We start from the raw sequence: 14,309 nt of genomic DNA, 5'->3' as shown, positions 1-14,309 counted from the left end.
CTCTGCCAGCTTGTTCTGTGGGGGCTGCCTTCTTTTACAGTCAGTAGCTGAAAAGTGTGAACACTTCCATCTCCCGTCCCAGGGGGAAAAAATAATGTCCTCCAACTGGAGAGCTGCTGCAGGCCATTTCCAATACACAGAAAGAGTCAGGGCCAAGATGTATTTTTCCCCAGAAAGCAGGTCTTGATGAGCTGTCTTTTTGTTCATTTTACTTATGGACACCTTGTCATCATTTGCTTCACTATAAGCCTCTCATTCTGAAACTTGAGATACAATTGAAATAGTAACAGTGAATTTACACTAAAATGTGTTGAGGGAGTGAATTTTTTCTATGGCATAAATGTCAAGTGAGCTAAAAGGTAATTTTATTTCCCTAAAATTGAATTAAATTAATTCATGACCCCCAATTTCTAGTTGGTAATAGAAAACTCAATCTTTCAAATTCAAGATAAATTCAATTACTTCTGGTTTAAAACCCAGCCTTTCCTCCATGTAACTTTACTGTAGGGACATATATATTAGGGTCAGAGAGGTGGCAATAGTGTCTATAAAAAGCAGAATCATAGTTAAATCATAAATTGAAATGGACACTTACAATACCTACGGGAGGCTTAGTGATTTCCCAGAGAAACCCAAAGGCAGGTGTCACTGGAGTCGGAAGCCACTGTTCTCATCACGCTAACGCCTGTTTCCAGGTTGTTCCCATTAGTCTCCCGGGGGGTAGATGAGTGTGGGCAGAAGACAGAGGTGAAGAGTCTCTGGGCATCATCTTCGAGAACACTGTTGTGGAAAAGCCAAGAATGAGCTCACAACTGGTGCAGAATGTTTACAAGCAATGCACCCTGCAAAGGGTTTGTATTTAAAAAACAGTGATAAACATAAAACCACCACCCTCTCTTCTTGACCCCATCAGTTGATTGAGTGTGAAAAATAACCACATATTACATTCACTTAATTTTTAAAGAACCTTTATTGTTGAAAGTATTACAGATGTCCCCTAGCCACTTAATATTTTTTAAGAAGAGTTCACACACAATCTGGGAGGCTGTCAACTAAGTGGAAATTAAGGGAGTCTTGCTTCAGCCAAGTTTTATTTTTGTAACTGCAGAACAAAGTCCTGTGTCTGGGGTAGTGTCTTAGAGCACAGATGGGAATCTGGAGACTGGGTTTACATGCCTTCTTTGCAGCTATTTAGCTCTATGACCCTAGGTAGAACAAATAACTTCTTGCATAATTTTCCACCTGCAAAATTACCTATATACTAGAGGCCCAGGGCACAGATTTGTGTACTGGTGGGGTCCCTCAGCTTGGCCTGCACCCTCTTGCAATCTGGGACCCCTCAGGGGACGTCAGACTGCCGATTTCGGCCCAATCTCTGCAGGCCAGGCCAAGGGACCCCACCAGTGCATGAATGCGTGCACCAGGCCTCTAGTTACTTATAAAGTATCCATGAGTGAAATTCAGAGACCCAGAGGTCCAATAAATGAGATTATGCATAGAAAGACATGCCCCAATGTGTAGTTGCAACAGGTGCACTGGAAGGTGGCCTCTGGTGTGTGTGTGTAGAGCACAGAGTCCCAGGACTTCAGAGCGAGGTGGAGCCTCAGAGGTTATTCTATCTCCTTTATTTGTCTTTGCTTGTCTCGACTGTGATCCATTGTGATTGATTTTACAGATTAAACTCTCATGAAACAATCTTATTTCCTGAATTTCCAGGCTATTGGGGTGGGTGTTACCCGCATTGGAGCTCCCAAGTTCAAACATATGTGATTACTGTGGTCACTTACAACAAGGCAGAGAAATTGTTTGTTTAGTTTGTTTAGTTTCCTGTTGATGGAGAATTCCTTGACATCCAGGGCCTCTTCCTTTTTGAGCTCTGTATCCCCAGGACCTAGCACAATGTCTGATGCAAAGCAGAGGCTCAAAAAGTGTTTATTGTTGTCATTGTCAATTGAGACATAAAAAATGTTGTGACCCAATCTGATTAACTTAGACTTATTTGGAGAATAGTAAGTTAGCAGAAGAGTGGTATCCTCATGGAGCCTAGACCTTGATGGGACACCAAAGGGCAGCACTTGTCTCTGTTGTCTGGTACTGCAGCGGGGGTCAGCATCGTTAGTCTGCAGTTTCTCATAGTGGTCACAAGAGGAGCACAATCTCTGATGGGTGCTGCTTGTTGTCCTGGGTCTTCATGGCCTGGAGGCCAGTTCTGGCTTCTCAAGGAGGCTGCCCCTGTGGGCTAACCTTCTCAGTCTCCCTAGTCAACTGGCTTCTGGTGGGGTTGGCCAATGTGAGACGGATGGAGGGTGGGAGGAAGACAAAGCCAAGGTATTTCTCTTACCTACTCATCTCAGAGACTGTCTCTGACAGTGGTTGTGTCTTCCCCACAACACCAGATCCTGCCTGCCATGGCCACACCAGACAGACCCCTGGGTGTGGGAGTGTCAGTGGCTTTTTGCCGTGGCTTGGGAGTTCATCCACTACCTACATGACTAATTCCCTGTGTTACATTTCCTCTGTTTTCAATACTTAGAGCAATTTCTGTCTAATATAATGTTCAGACACTGTTCAGGCTCTGGAAACTGTGTGATTCAGATCCTGCCTCTAATATTTATGAGCTGTATGACTGGAAACAAGTGGGGTTTTATTTGTTTGTGAGTTTGCTCTTGTAACCTCATTCTGTCTCAATGTCCTTATTGGTCAGATGTGAATAATAACAGTAGCTACATCATAGTGTTATGTGAAGATTAAATGACTTAATAGATATAAAGCATTTAATACAGTGCCTAGCTCATGACAAGCCCTACAAACTATTAGCTGTTATCATGATACTTGTTGCTTGAACAGTGAGGGAGGTATAGGTTATACTTTACACCAGGGGTGGGGAACCAGTGCTGACTCTGGTCTGAACACAACGGCATTTCCTGTTTCTAATTCATGTTCGACACTTAAGTATGTTACCTTGCATTGCTAATTATCTTACTTCGTTATAGGCCTTGCAATTCCAGCTAGATGGCAAGGGGTGAAAAACAAATGCTCTTGTATCTTCTGAGCCCAGCACAGAGCAGGTGCTCAGTACTTTGGTTTATTTATAAACCAGTGAGATGAACATTTCCATTGGATGTTGCTAGCCACCGGTAAATGTGTTGCCTATGGACTTTGTGCTTAAACTGAGCCTCAATTCCAATTCCTCCCCATCTATACTAATAAAAGGGTAATATGCTAATTAGACTGGGAGACCTTCCAGGAGACCTTCCAGACGTTCTTCTGGACAAAGCCATGGTGCTGGGGCTGAGGGAGAACTGGTTAGAGGCCAAGACGTCAGGGCAGTTGTGGGTGATCAGGCCAGGATGGGACAGCAGTTGTGGGTGATCAGGCTGAAGGGGGGCAGGGCCGTTGGGGGTAAGCAGACAAGCAGGGGGGCCATTTGGGAGTGAGCAGGCCATCAGTGGGGGTCAGTTGGAGGTGATCAGGACAGAGGGGGGACAATTTGGAGTGAGCAGGCCAGTGGGGAGGGGAGGTGGGAGAGAGCAGGCCAGCAGGGGGAAAGTTGGGGGCGAGCAGGCTGGCAGGCAGAGTGGTTAGGGGAAGAGTGGAGAGGGTGCAGGCGGGCTGAGGGACACCACCACCACCACCACCACCTCCACCACCACCACCTCCACCACCACCACCACCACCCCCGTGCATGAATTTCGTGCACTGGGCCACTAGTATTTTATATTGGACTTTGGGCCAAGTTTTCTCACATTCCTCGTTTGTAAAATATGCATAATACTAATTGACCTCCCAGGATTGTTATTCAGATTATGTTGGTTAACTTTAGACTACTTAGCAACTGGGAAACATTCCTGACTGGAAGTTATAGTTATAAGGGAGGCCATGAATAGGACTTAGGGGGCTGTACAATAATATCCTGACTACCATTCCATTTCCAAGCTTCAACTATAGGAAGTAGAAACCAGACTTGGTAGGATATTTTAAATTAGCTATTTTACTGAGCTGATTTAATATTTATATAAGGCCAACTTTCAATAGAAACCAACCTCTCACTTCTGGTTCAGGGTCATTTAATGAATAACCCATCACCATAAAATAAGTGGGGAAAGGCTGGCTGGGAGGCAGGCTGCAAACAATTCCATATGAGTCACTTGGTTATCGCTTCCCCCCCACATCCATCTCCCTCCTTACAGCACAGAGTTTTTGACTGATTGAAGTTAGTTGGTGCAAGGATTCCAGACAGGGAAAAGCAAATACATAAGTCAGAGGTCAGGGGAGAAGAATAAACCAGAGCTGGGGCAGCAATGCCAAGCTGATAATGGAAAGATAATGGATGTGGGGGTGGGTTTCAGCAGCATCAAAAAGGGGAGCCAGACACCCCGTGCGTTCTCAGGCATCTGCTCCAGGCCCAGGGGTACAACTTGTTTTAAAAGGTCTATGGCGCATGGGTTTCTAAATATTTGGGCCACCCATCACGGAGTTTTGGGAAATGGTATTGCTGAGTAAAGCAATTAATAACTTGTTTTTCTTTCATTTCTTTCACTGGCAGGACCTTCTGTTTATGTCTCCTTAGTAGCAACTTAGGAGTAAATTTGCTGACAAGCATCTGTGTGCAGTGGGCCGCTTGGTGGAATTTTTATCATGCGAAAATGATCCCAGATGATTAGTTGAAAAATTGCCAGGAATCTCTGGAACCTCATTAAACCTCAGTTGAACACACAGAAGTTTCCTTTTAGGGTAGAGTTAGGGTAGAGTCAGGGTGAATAACTTACAAAAATAAGCTGAATTGATTACTTTTATAAATATTTAAATTTTGTAATAAGCATCCATTCCTAGCTTGCTCTCAACTAACTAGGAAGCTAGAAATCAGTGATGCTATGGGCCAAGGGTAGATTTTTGAGGTTAGATTTTTTTATTAGACACATAGCTCCACTGTTTACTAGAGATTTATTAGTGATCATGGCTTAATCTTTCCATGTCTGGATTATCTCATTTGTAAAATGTATACATAGCCATCCTACAGGATGTACCAAATAATAAGGCAACTAGACCCTGGCCTTCAGAGAGCTTCAAAGTTTATATATAGTTTTTCTTTTCTCTTCTCTCTTTTATTCCAACCTCCCCAATCCTGCCCCAGCAATTTTTTTAATTGAAACAGCCTTTGCTAAACATGAATACCTGAGGGTAGAGAGGTGTTCCAAACAACAACAAAACCACTAAAAGTGAAGGCCATGCCGATGTGCACTTGGACAGTTCAGGGAGTCTCAGGGAGGCCAGGTGCTGAAGCAGAGTGACCCCAGGGAGAGGGACAGAAGAAAAGATCAAGGAGATTCAAAGGGGAGACTGTGAGATTGTGTAGGGTCTTGAAGGTCATTGAGAGGACTTGAGCTTTTACTCTAAGTGGGTTGGGAAGCCATTTGGTCGTTCTAAGCTGAGGAGTGATGTGTTTGACTTAGTTTTAAAAGGCTGCTGTGCTGAAATACATTATGTATAGTAAAATCATCATATTATACACCTTAAATGGACATATGTTACACATCAATATCTCAATAAAGCTGGAAAAAGAAGGAAAGAAGGAAAGAAAATACATTGTGGGGTAGGAGTGTGGAGTGAGCAGAAGCAGCACATGGGCAGAAGTGGGGACACCAGTTAGGATCCCACGAGAAAATCCAGGCAGGAGACGGTGGCAGGTCAGAACAGGTCAGTCGCAGTGTAGGTGGTGAGAGGTAAGCAGATCTTGAAGGTAACAATTTAGGCTTTGCTGATGGATTCAATCTGGTGAAGGCTAATATATATGGTTTTGAGGGAGAGGGGTGACTAAAATATTCTAATGGTAATTATGGTAACAGTTGTACAACTCTGTGAACTCATTAAAATCATTGAATTGTATACTTTAAAATGATGAGTTCTATGGCATGTGAATTATCCTATATAATAAATAGTAATATGCAAATTGACTGTCACACCCTCACATAAGATGGCCACCCCCATGTGGTCACAAGATGGCCACCCCCAAGTCATCACAAGACGGCCGCCACAAGATGGCCAGCAGGGGAAGGCAGTTGGGGGCAATTGGGCTGACAGGGGAGCAGTTAGGCGTCAATCAGGCTGGCAGGGGAGCGGTTAGGGGGTGATCAGGCTGGCAGGCAGAAGTGGTTAGGGGCAATCAGGCAGGTGAGCAGTTGTGAGCCAGTGGCCCCGGATTGTGAGAGGGATATCTGACTGCCAGTTTAGGCCCGGCCCAATCCCACAGGGATAGGGTGTAAACCAGCAGTCGGACATCCCCCAAGGGGTCTCAGATTGGAAAGGGTGCAGGCTGGGCTGAGGGACTCTGCCCCCCAGTGCACAAATTTCATGCACTGGGCCTCTAGTATCTCCATAAAGCTGTTACTAGAGAAAATCAAAAAATAAGATGGTGGTCAGAGAGTGGGGTGCTTGAAATTGGGTGCATGGAAGCTTTGCACTTTGGTAATATCAAGAGCTAGGGTCTGACCATGGAAGCAAGTCCCTGCGATGGCTTGTAGGAGGGAGTCAAGGGAAACAGAAGCCCGAAAACTGGAGGATCATCTGCAAGGTTATGGGCATCAAGTGCGTTGGAAAGAGTAGTGCTGGTGTGAGGTCTGACCTGAGCCGGGGGTAAAAGTCTTCAGGGAATGAGGAGTGACCTGAGAGTTCGCAGATGACTACAGCAAGGAAGCGCATTGCAGGTGGGAGTCTGTTAGCAGAGCTGGGGTGGGTTAGAGAGATTGTTCTGGAATGTGGGTGTTTATGAAGGACTTCAAATGTCCTTAAGAATGAGGGGCCTACTGTATTTTCTCTTCATGCATTTATTCACTTACGTAACACATATTTATTCTTTCTCTGGCGCCATTATCTACTCACTGGGCCATCTTTGAGGATGCAGCCAAGTGTGGTAGAGCTGCGTCTTGGGATGGCTGCAGTGTCCCAGCAGCCTCCTGGGGATCTCCTTTCAATGAGTTTCCCCACTAGTAGAGCACTAAACTGGTTAACATGTAACCTTTCCATGGTCACGCTCATCCTTTTGGCCATCTCTGTGGTTTAGGTTAAACTAACACGGTGAATGATTTTATTTTTGTCAAGGGATGCTTTATAGTTGGGTGGGAGGATGTGTGATGTGCTTTGGCTTTGTACAGATCTGGATTTGGATTTTGGTTCTGCTCTTTATAATTTTGTGACTTCAAGCAACGTAATCTTCTGAGTCTGTTTTGTGGTAGACAAAATACCTACCTCATTAGTGTGGGAGAGAATTAAATGACATTATGAGTGTCCAGATTTTAAGAGCTAGTAGGCACAACAGACATGCTCTTTTCTCTTTCCCTCTATTTTTTCTCCCTTTGCTTTTATGCTGAGACTGCTTCTACTGTTTCATTTCTAGCTTTCAGCAGCTCCATGTCTGGCTTCTAATCAGAAGCCTTCCTCTTGGGATGGTTAAAATTATCAAGCGGACTTCCAGATTGTCATAGAATCACTCTATAGAGTACTATATTATGCTTCTCAAAGTGTTTCATAAAATTTCTCTAATCTTAATCTATTAAATAACCTGTAAGGTATATAAAAGAGGTATTAGTATTCCTCATTTATGGAAGAGAATATAAGGTACTGAGCGTAACTAACATTTACTGAGTAGTTACTAAATGGCATTTTTCTAAACACTTTGCAGGCATTAACTTAATCCTCAAAATAATCCTATGTAGGGGGTTATTATCCTTATCTCACAGAAAGGGAAACAGGCACAGAGAGGTCAAATAACTTATCGAAGGTCACTTATCTTCTAAGCGTGGGGGCAGGATTTGAATCCAGGCAGTTTCATTCCCAAGCTTAACCACCATATGGCTCTGATAGAATGAAAATAAACAAATCATTGTTCAGAACGCTTGAGTGAAGAAATCCTTTTGCAGGTTACTGCTCAGGTAAATTTGTGGCCTCCGGAATGTCATGCATTGAAATGTTGGTAGTTCACAGTGAACTAATAGAACACAATTGTTATCTTGTACAGGAGGGGAGCCTGTGTGAGTTTTCTTACCCAGTTTCTTTCTAGCTCAGCCTCCACTGAGGTTCTTTTGCATAGACACCAAAGGGAGTCCCTCTAGACATTAGCAATGAGAATAGCCACCCTTGTCATATTATAGTTCTGCTTGTTGGGAGCCAAAGCTTTTCCAGTATCACAAACCTAAACCATAGAAAAAACTTTGGGAAACTTTAGGAAACAAATACAATTGAGCCTTGAACGATGTGGGCATTAGGGATGCTGACCCCCACACAGTAGAAAATCCACATATAACTTTTAACTCCCCCAAAACATAAATTGTCCTTCAGTACTCACGAGCAATTGGTTCAGGACCCCCGTGCATACCAAAATCCACGGATTTGCAAGTCCTCTATATAAAACTAGAGGCCCAGTGCACGACATTCGTGCACTCAGTGGTGGTGGGGATGGGATGGGGTCCCTCAGCCTGGCCTGCACCCTTTAGCAGTGTGGGCCTAAGCTGTAGTCGGACATACTTAGAGCTGCCACAGAGGCGGGAGAGGCTCCCGCCACCACCGCTGCGCATGTCAGCCATCAGCCCAGCTTGTGGCTGAGCGGCGCTCCCCCTGTGGGAGAACACTGACTACCAGGGGGCAGCTCCTGCATTGAGCATCTGCCTCCTGGTGGTCAGTGCACATCATAGCAACCGATCGTTCCATTGCTCAATTTGCATATTACCCTTTAATTATATAGGATGGTGTAGATTGATGCATTCTGTAGGTCCTTTGCATTCCTGTACTCCCAGCTGCACATCAAAAACAGCACAGGTGCCTGGGCCGTTGTGGCTCAGTGGTTGAGCATCAACCCATGCACCAGGCAGTCACTGATTGGATTCCAGGTTAGGGCACATGCCCAGATTGTGAGCTTGATCCCCAGTAGGGGATCAGGAGGCAGCTGATCCATGTTTGTCTCTCACCCATGTTTCTCTCTCTCTCCCTCTCCTTTTCTCTTCCTGAAAGAAATAAAAACATATTTTTAAGAAAACAGCACAGGTATTTATTTTCTAACTAAGCATGTTTCCTTTTTGCTTTTGCCACCAAGAAGCTGAGATCCAAACTGCTCTCCACTCCACTCTTATAATCTGCAGACAATTATCCTAGAAAGAGAAAATCAGCCTAATGAAATCCACTTTAAAACAAGGACCAAAATATGATTTTAGATTACACCTCATTGAGAAACAAAACAAACGACTATGAAAATAAGTTTATTCAACCTTAATTTTATTTAAAAAAAAAAAAGTAAGTGGCAATTGCAATCATGTGCTAACCCTCAGAATGAAGAATTAAATACATGGACTTTTAATCTTAATTTTCTCACATAATTTTAAGATGGCTTACTGTTTTATCCTTTATATGCAAGTCAGCTACACAATTGATTTGCATTTTATTTTATATCCTGCCTCTTTTGAAAGATAGGTAAGTTAACTATGCAGTTGATTTGCATGGTATTTGCTTTTTGTTTTGGTTATTTGCAACCCCATATCCGGGATTCTGACAAAAACTTTGATGCAATAACAGGAGACAGGTCTGGTACCAAACTGCAAGGGCTGCTTGAGTGAGGCCTTATGTAAAGCTGGTCTCCTCACTCATGAGTATTTTTGAATTATGAAGATTATGATACCTCCCTTGTAACTGTGGAGACCTGGATAATAAAAATCCCCGTGTATGGAATACATTTCTTGCCATTAATCTTATCCTGGGTTTTTATTTTATTACTTTCCCCTTTTTGTTCAGATTCCCTCAACTATTTATTCTTTATATTTACCAGGAGCTGCCTTAAATCTTTTGTAAAATACATATATGAATATGACTACTCAACTTTTTAATCACCCCAAACTTGTTCTTCTGTTTTGTTTTTTAAAGATTTTTTTAAATTGATATTTTAGAGAGGGAGAGAGAGAGAAACATCAATGTGAGAGTGAAACATCGATTGGCTGCATCTTGCACACGCTGCACCAGGGAGCCTGCGATCCCGGCATGTGCCCTGACTGGGAATGGAACCGGCAACCTTTTGGTGCATGGGACAACGTTCACCCAACTGAGCCACACCAGCCAGGGCCCAAACTTGTTATTTTTTGTGAATCAATCATCTTGGGGGAACCAGGGGCTGTGAACTTTCCTTCCAGCAGTGAGGAAGGTCGAGCGGCTGCTGTGACCTCAGTGAAGCTTAACGTTTACCCGACGTTTGAGATCTGGTCCTCCCTCCCCATTAGCAGTAAATCTGAGGGCATGTCTCGGTTTTCTGGGGCTTCAGTTCATCTGGAGGGTCCGTAGGGTCACTGGGTAACTTCCTGCCCTGAGACCACTCTCTGAAATAAAAGCTTCCCTCCAAAGGAAAGACTGTCTCCTATTTCACATATAAATCAAGTTAACTCTTGTTTTGACCTCATCTCTTGCCAGCAAATGTCTTCCCCTTGGCCTCTGTAGTAGCTAACAACGTGTATTCTTGTGATGTAAAGTCAGAAAAGTATTGAACTTCTTCCAGGAAACTGCAAAACCCCACAATCCATGAAACACACCTCCATGGAGTCTGCTGCGTGTCAGGAAACTTCTGCGCACTGGTTCACTTGATCCTCACCCAACGCTGTGTGGTTAGCCTTCTCGTTCCCCGTTAGGCTAAAGAAATGGGTGTTCACGGGGGAGGCGTATTTTGCCCAGGATCCCCCAGCTTTGGCATGAGAGTCACACCCATGCTGGTCTGACTCCCGCGCTCCCAGTTTTCACACACACACTGCTTCCACTTCTGTTCTTGTGCCTGCCGCCCACGTTATGAAACTTGGAAATAAACTGTCTCCTATTTAGAAAATAATAAAAGAAACGGGGTATATCATCTTTAATAGGAACTGTTGTATATGTATTCCAATTTAAAATAAAACTAAGGCATTTTCCCTGCTGGTTATTTTAAGTGTGAGAACACACGTTTCCGTCCCTGGCACTGTCTCATCATTCTGCACAGAAACAATGGTGCCCGTGTTTATTTATAGAGGAGAGACTCGTTCGGGGCCCTCAGATCAAAAGGGTCAGAATCGGGATGATCAGAACACTCCTAAGCCAGTGTTCTTTCATCTACTGCAACACAGTCATTTCTGACCCCAAAAAGACAGTTTCAACAGCACAACGCCAGTGAGGTGAGAAGCAGGTGGGGAGAGTGGGCCATTACATGTGTACCTCATATCGCTCTGAGCAACCCATGACAATGTTTCTGTTTCGTTTGAAGTCCAGCAGTTAGTTCTGGGTTCCAAAAATGCTTATTAACTTCACAGGATCTGAGAGCAAGATATACTTCCTGGGAGGAACTTTTATTTATTCTACTCTATTGTGTTGTCCCCACTTTACATACAGTTTAAAACAAGAATTTCTAGGCTGTGAGTAATGATAACCCCCAGTGAATAAAAAGCAACACTTACAAGCTTTGTTTGAGAGATTCTTAATATATTCCTTTATCTACTTATCTTTTTATCTTTCTGTATTTTTCTTATTGCTTTAACACAGTTTTTGCACTTTGGGAGAACACATTTCTCCTCAGATCACCAACTGCACAAACAGCACACAAAGTGCACATTGGTTGCATTGACTGTGAGGTATTGACTTACTCCTCCTTCCCCATACTCCTCCCTGTCATCATCCAGGAATGAAAGGAGCCAGGAAAGCAGGGGAGGGTCATTCACGAGTTTAGACGTTAGAGTGCCGGTGAAATTCAGTTGTGGTGGCCTTCTGCAGGGCGAGTCACGTTGTAATCAGAGCTCGGGATAGGACTGCACAGAAATGGAAGTCATTGCATGTTCAGTTTTATGTTGCAAGGCCAACCCTGACTTGATGGCAGTGTGGGCCCACTCTTCTTCTCATGTGTAAGCTGTGAATTCTGTTGAACTGGGGCAATATAATACCTTCAGAATTCATAGTATCTCTGAAAGAGAAGTCAGAACACAAAAAATATTGGATGTCAGGTTTCTGGGGCGCTCGGAGGATTAGGCAGACCCGTGAAGAGGTGGTAACCTGGTGACAGAGTTCCATGGGAGTCTCTGAGGCGGCGGCTGGAGAGTGTGGCCTCTGAAGTCCGTCTTGAATTCCAGGCTGGGCTCTGTTGCTTTACTGATTTTGCAACCTTGAGCAAGTCCTGGGCGTCCTCTGAGCTTGGTGTTCATGCTTATATAAAAAGATGATAGCATCTTTGAGACTTTTAAGATAATGCAAAAAAGTGATGGGAGCACAGAGGGCCCTCAACAACTGGTAGCAAGCATGGTGAGGAGGTTAGGGAGAAAGAAAATAAAATCCCGAGGGAACAGCATGTACGAGGACTGAGACGGGAGTGTGTCCGGAATACCCACATGCAGGGAGGACTTGGGTTTCTACTCTGAGTGTGATGAGTAGGGTCACGCAGAGGGGAGTGACCTGATCTCCTTGAGGTTGGAACAGGTCACTATGTTGCTGCCAACGATATGCTTGTGATCACGGCAATGCTGCAGCTGATGACGTACGATGGGAACAGGGCTGGCGAGGAAGCGGGTGAAGGTATTTCAGTTTGGAGGGCACAAACCCTGGAGAAGCAGAACATAGGACCAGCCCCCAAATGGCAGCCTCACTCTTTTTCCTCTAGATTGGATTAGAAGAATTAAAAGAGAGGACAAGGAGCCAGGCCTAGCTTCCTGCCTCTCCAACACCACACCCAGCTGCTGACATGGACACACACACACACACACACACACACACACACACACACACACCTTTGTGCCTCTACTTACTTCGAATGTATTTCTATCATAGCATATCGCCCAGGACTGCTTTTATTTCTTTTAAATCAACTTCTCCAGGTTTGTTGCAGGCACTATAGTAGGTGCTAAATTTACAACAATATAAAAGACTATAAATGGTTCAAATGTCACCTGGTCATCAAAGCAAAATCAATTTAATCTTATGGGTGTGGATACATTCAGGATTTGAGAAGGGAAAAGCATGCTAATTTTCCAGGTGTATATTCATCTAGTTTGAGGGCTTAGGGATTTCCCACCCAGTTGTACCTGGTGTATTATCTGAAGTCATTTAAACTGTTGACAATCACATTCTTGGAATAAGTAAATTCTACACAGGTGAAATTGGACAAACAAATACCAGTGACCTCTTTAGCTGCTGAAGAATTGGTCCAAAGGTTTAAAATAATAACCTTTATTTTTCACTGAGTCTGTTGACAGACAGTATCAGCAGGGCTTGGAGTTAGAAGTATAATCCTCTTTGATGAATAGTTCCAGAAAAACGATAGTTAAACCTTTTGTAAATATCGCTAAAGTCATAATAATGATTTTCAGATAGATTGTGTGAATCATTGACATCAACTAAAAATTTATGCATTTAGTTAGTCTTGGTATATTGAAGTTGATTTTGTTACCAGCGCATCAGCAAAAGCACCTCGACATCTCAATTTATCATTGGTGATAATAAATAGAGACAACAAGGATTAAGGTAATTCCCAGCCTTGCTTTAGCCAATAGCTTCAACTTTCTTGGCAAGCAAGTTTAGTATCCGAGTGGTCAACAAAGAATTATCCACTGACACTGATGCTGTCAACTAGAAAGGCAGCGACAGGGCCAGCAAGGGAGGAGGAGGGGAACGCGGAATCCTAAATGTCCACAAACTGGCACAGCAGCCTTTAACCTGGTGAATTAGGATTATAGACCCAAAAATAAGGTAAGAAGAACTCAACTTCTAAGGAATGAAAGAGTTGCTTTGAGTGGACTTTGGGACTTGAAGATGTAAAGGGCTGAGGGCCGTCAGCACCCTGGGATGGTGGCTTCTGGATGGAAACCAAGATCATTCATTCCTTCAGCTAATGTTCCTGAGCGTGCACTGTGGGCAGGCAGGGTGGAGGGTGTGGGAACAGGAGGCCAGGCCCTGCTTGCTCAAAGCTTACCCTGCGAGTGGGTTCTGGTCTCAGCGCGTCCTTGGGGCTCTGCAGAAGCCAGGCCGCGCCCAGGGCAGCTAAGTCGTGGTTTGTTCCTCTCTCTGAGCAGATTGAAGAAGGGGGCAAAGCGGATTTGGTGAGCTCCAAACTGCAGGCCGGGGACGAGGTGGTGCACATCAATGAGGTCGTGCTGAGCAGCTCCAGAAGGGAGGCCGTTTCCCTGGTGAAAGGATCCTACAAGACCCTCCGGCTGGTGGTCCGCAGGTAAGTGGGCTGGTGCTCACTGTGCTTCCTACACAGCCCCCAGCCTGCCCCATGGCTGGTAGCTGGCTCTTTAAACCTCATCTTGGGGATCATTATGCCTCTGCCC

General features: G+C 44.3%; 1 protein-coding gene across 2 annotated transcripts in view; it reads left to right on the top strand.

Annotated features, from left to right (window-relative positions):
- The window catches only part of SHROOM3 (shroom family member 3), a gene marked incomplete at its 5' end in the record, with an annotated part of 281,625 nt that overhangs the window by 68,404 nt on the left and 198,912 nt on the right, over positions 1 to 14,309 (top strand). For both annotated transcript variants that reach the window (XM_081100888.1, XM_081100887.1), the window contains one exon: positions 14,049 to 14,203. In XM_081100888.1, the coding sequence (XP_080957014.1) occupies positions 14,049 to 14,203 (155 nt within the window). The remainder of the gene's footprint in view (positions 1 to 14,048; positions 14,204 to 14,309) is intronic.

The sequence above is a fragment of the Myotis nattereri genome (assembly GCF_964212035.1).
Source record: "Myotis nattereri genome assembly, chromosome: 1".
NCBI lineage: Eukaryota > Metazoa > Chordata > Mammalia > Chiroptera > Vespertilionidae > Myotis > Myotis nattereri.
This window is presented reverse-complemented; position numbering and strand designations above follow the sequence as displayed.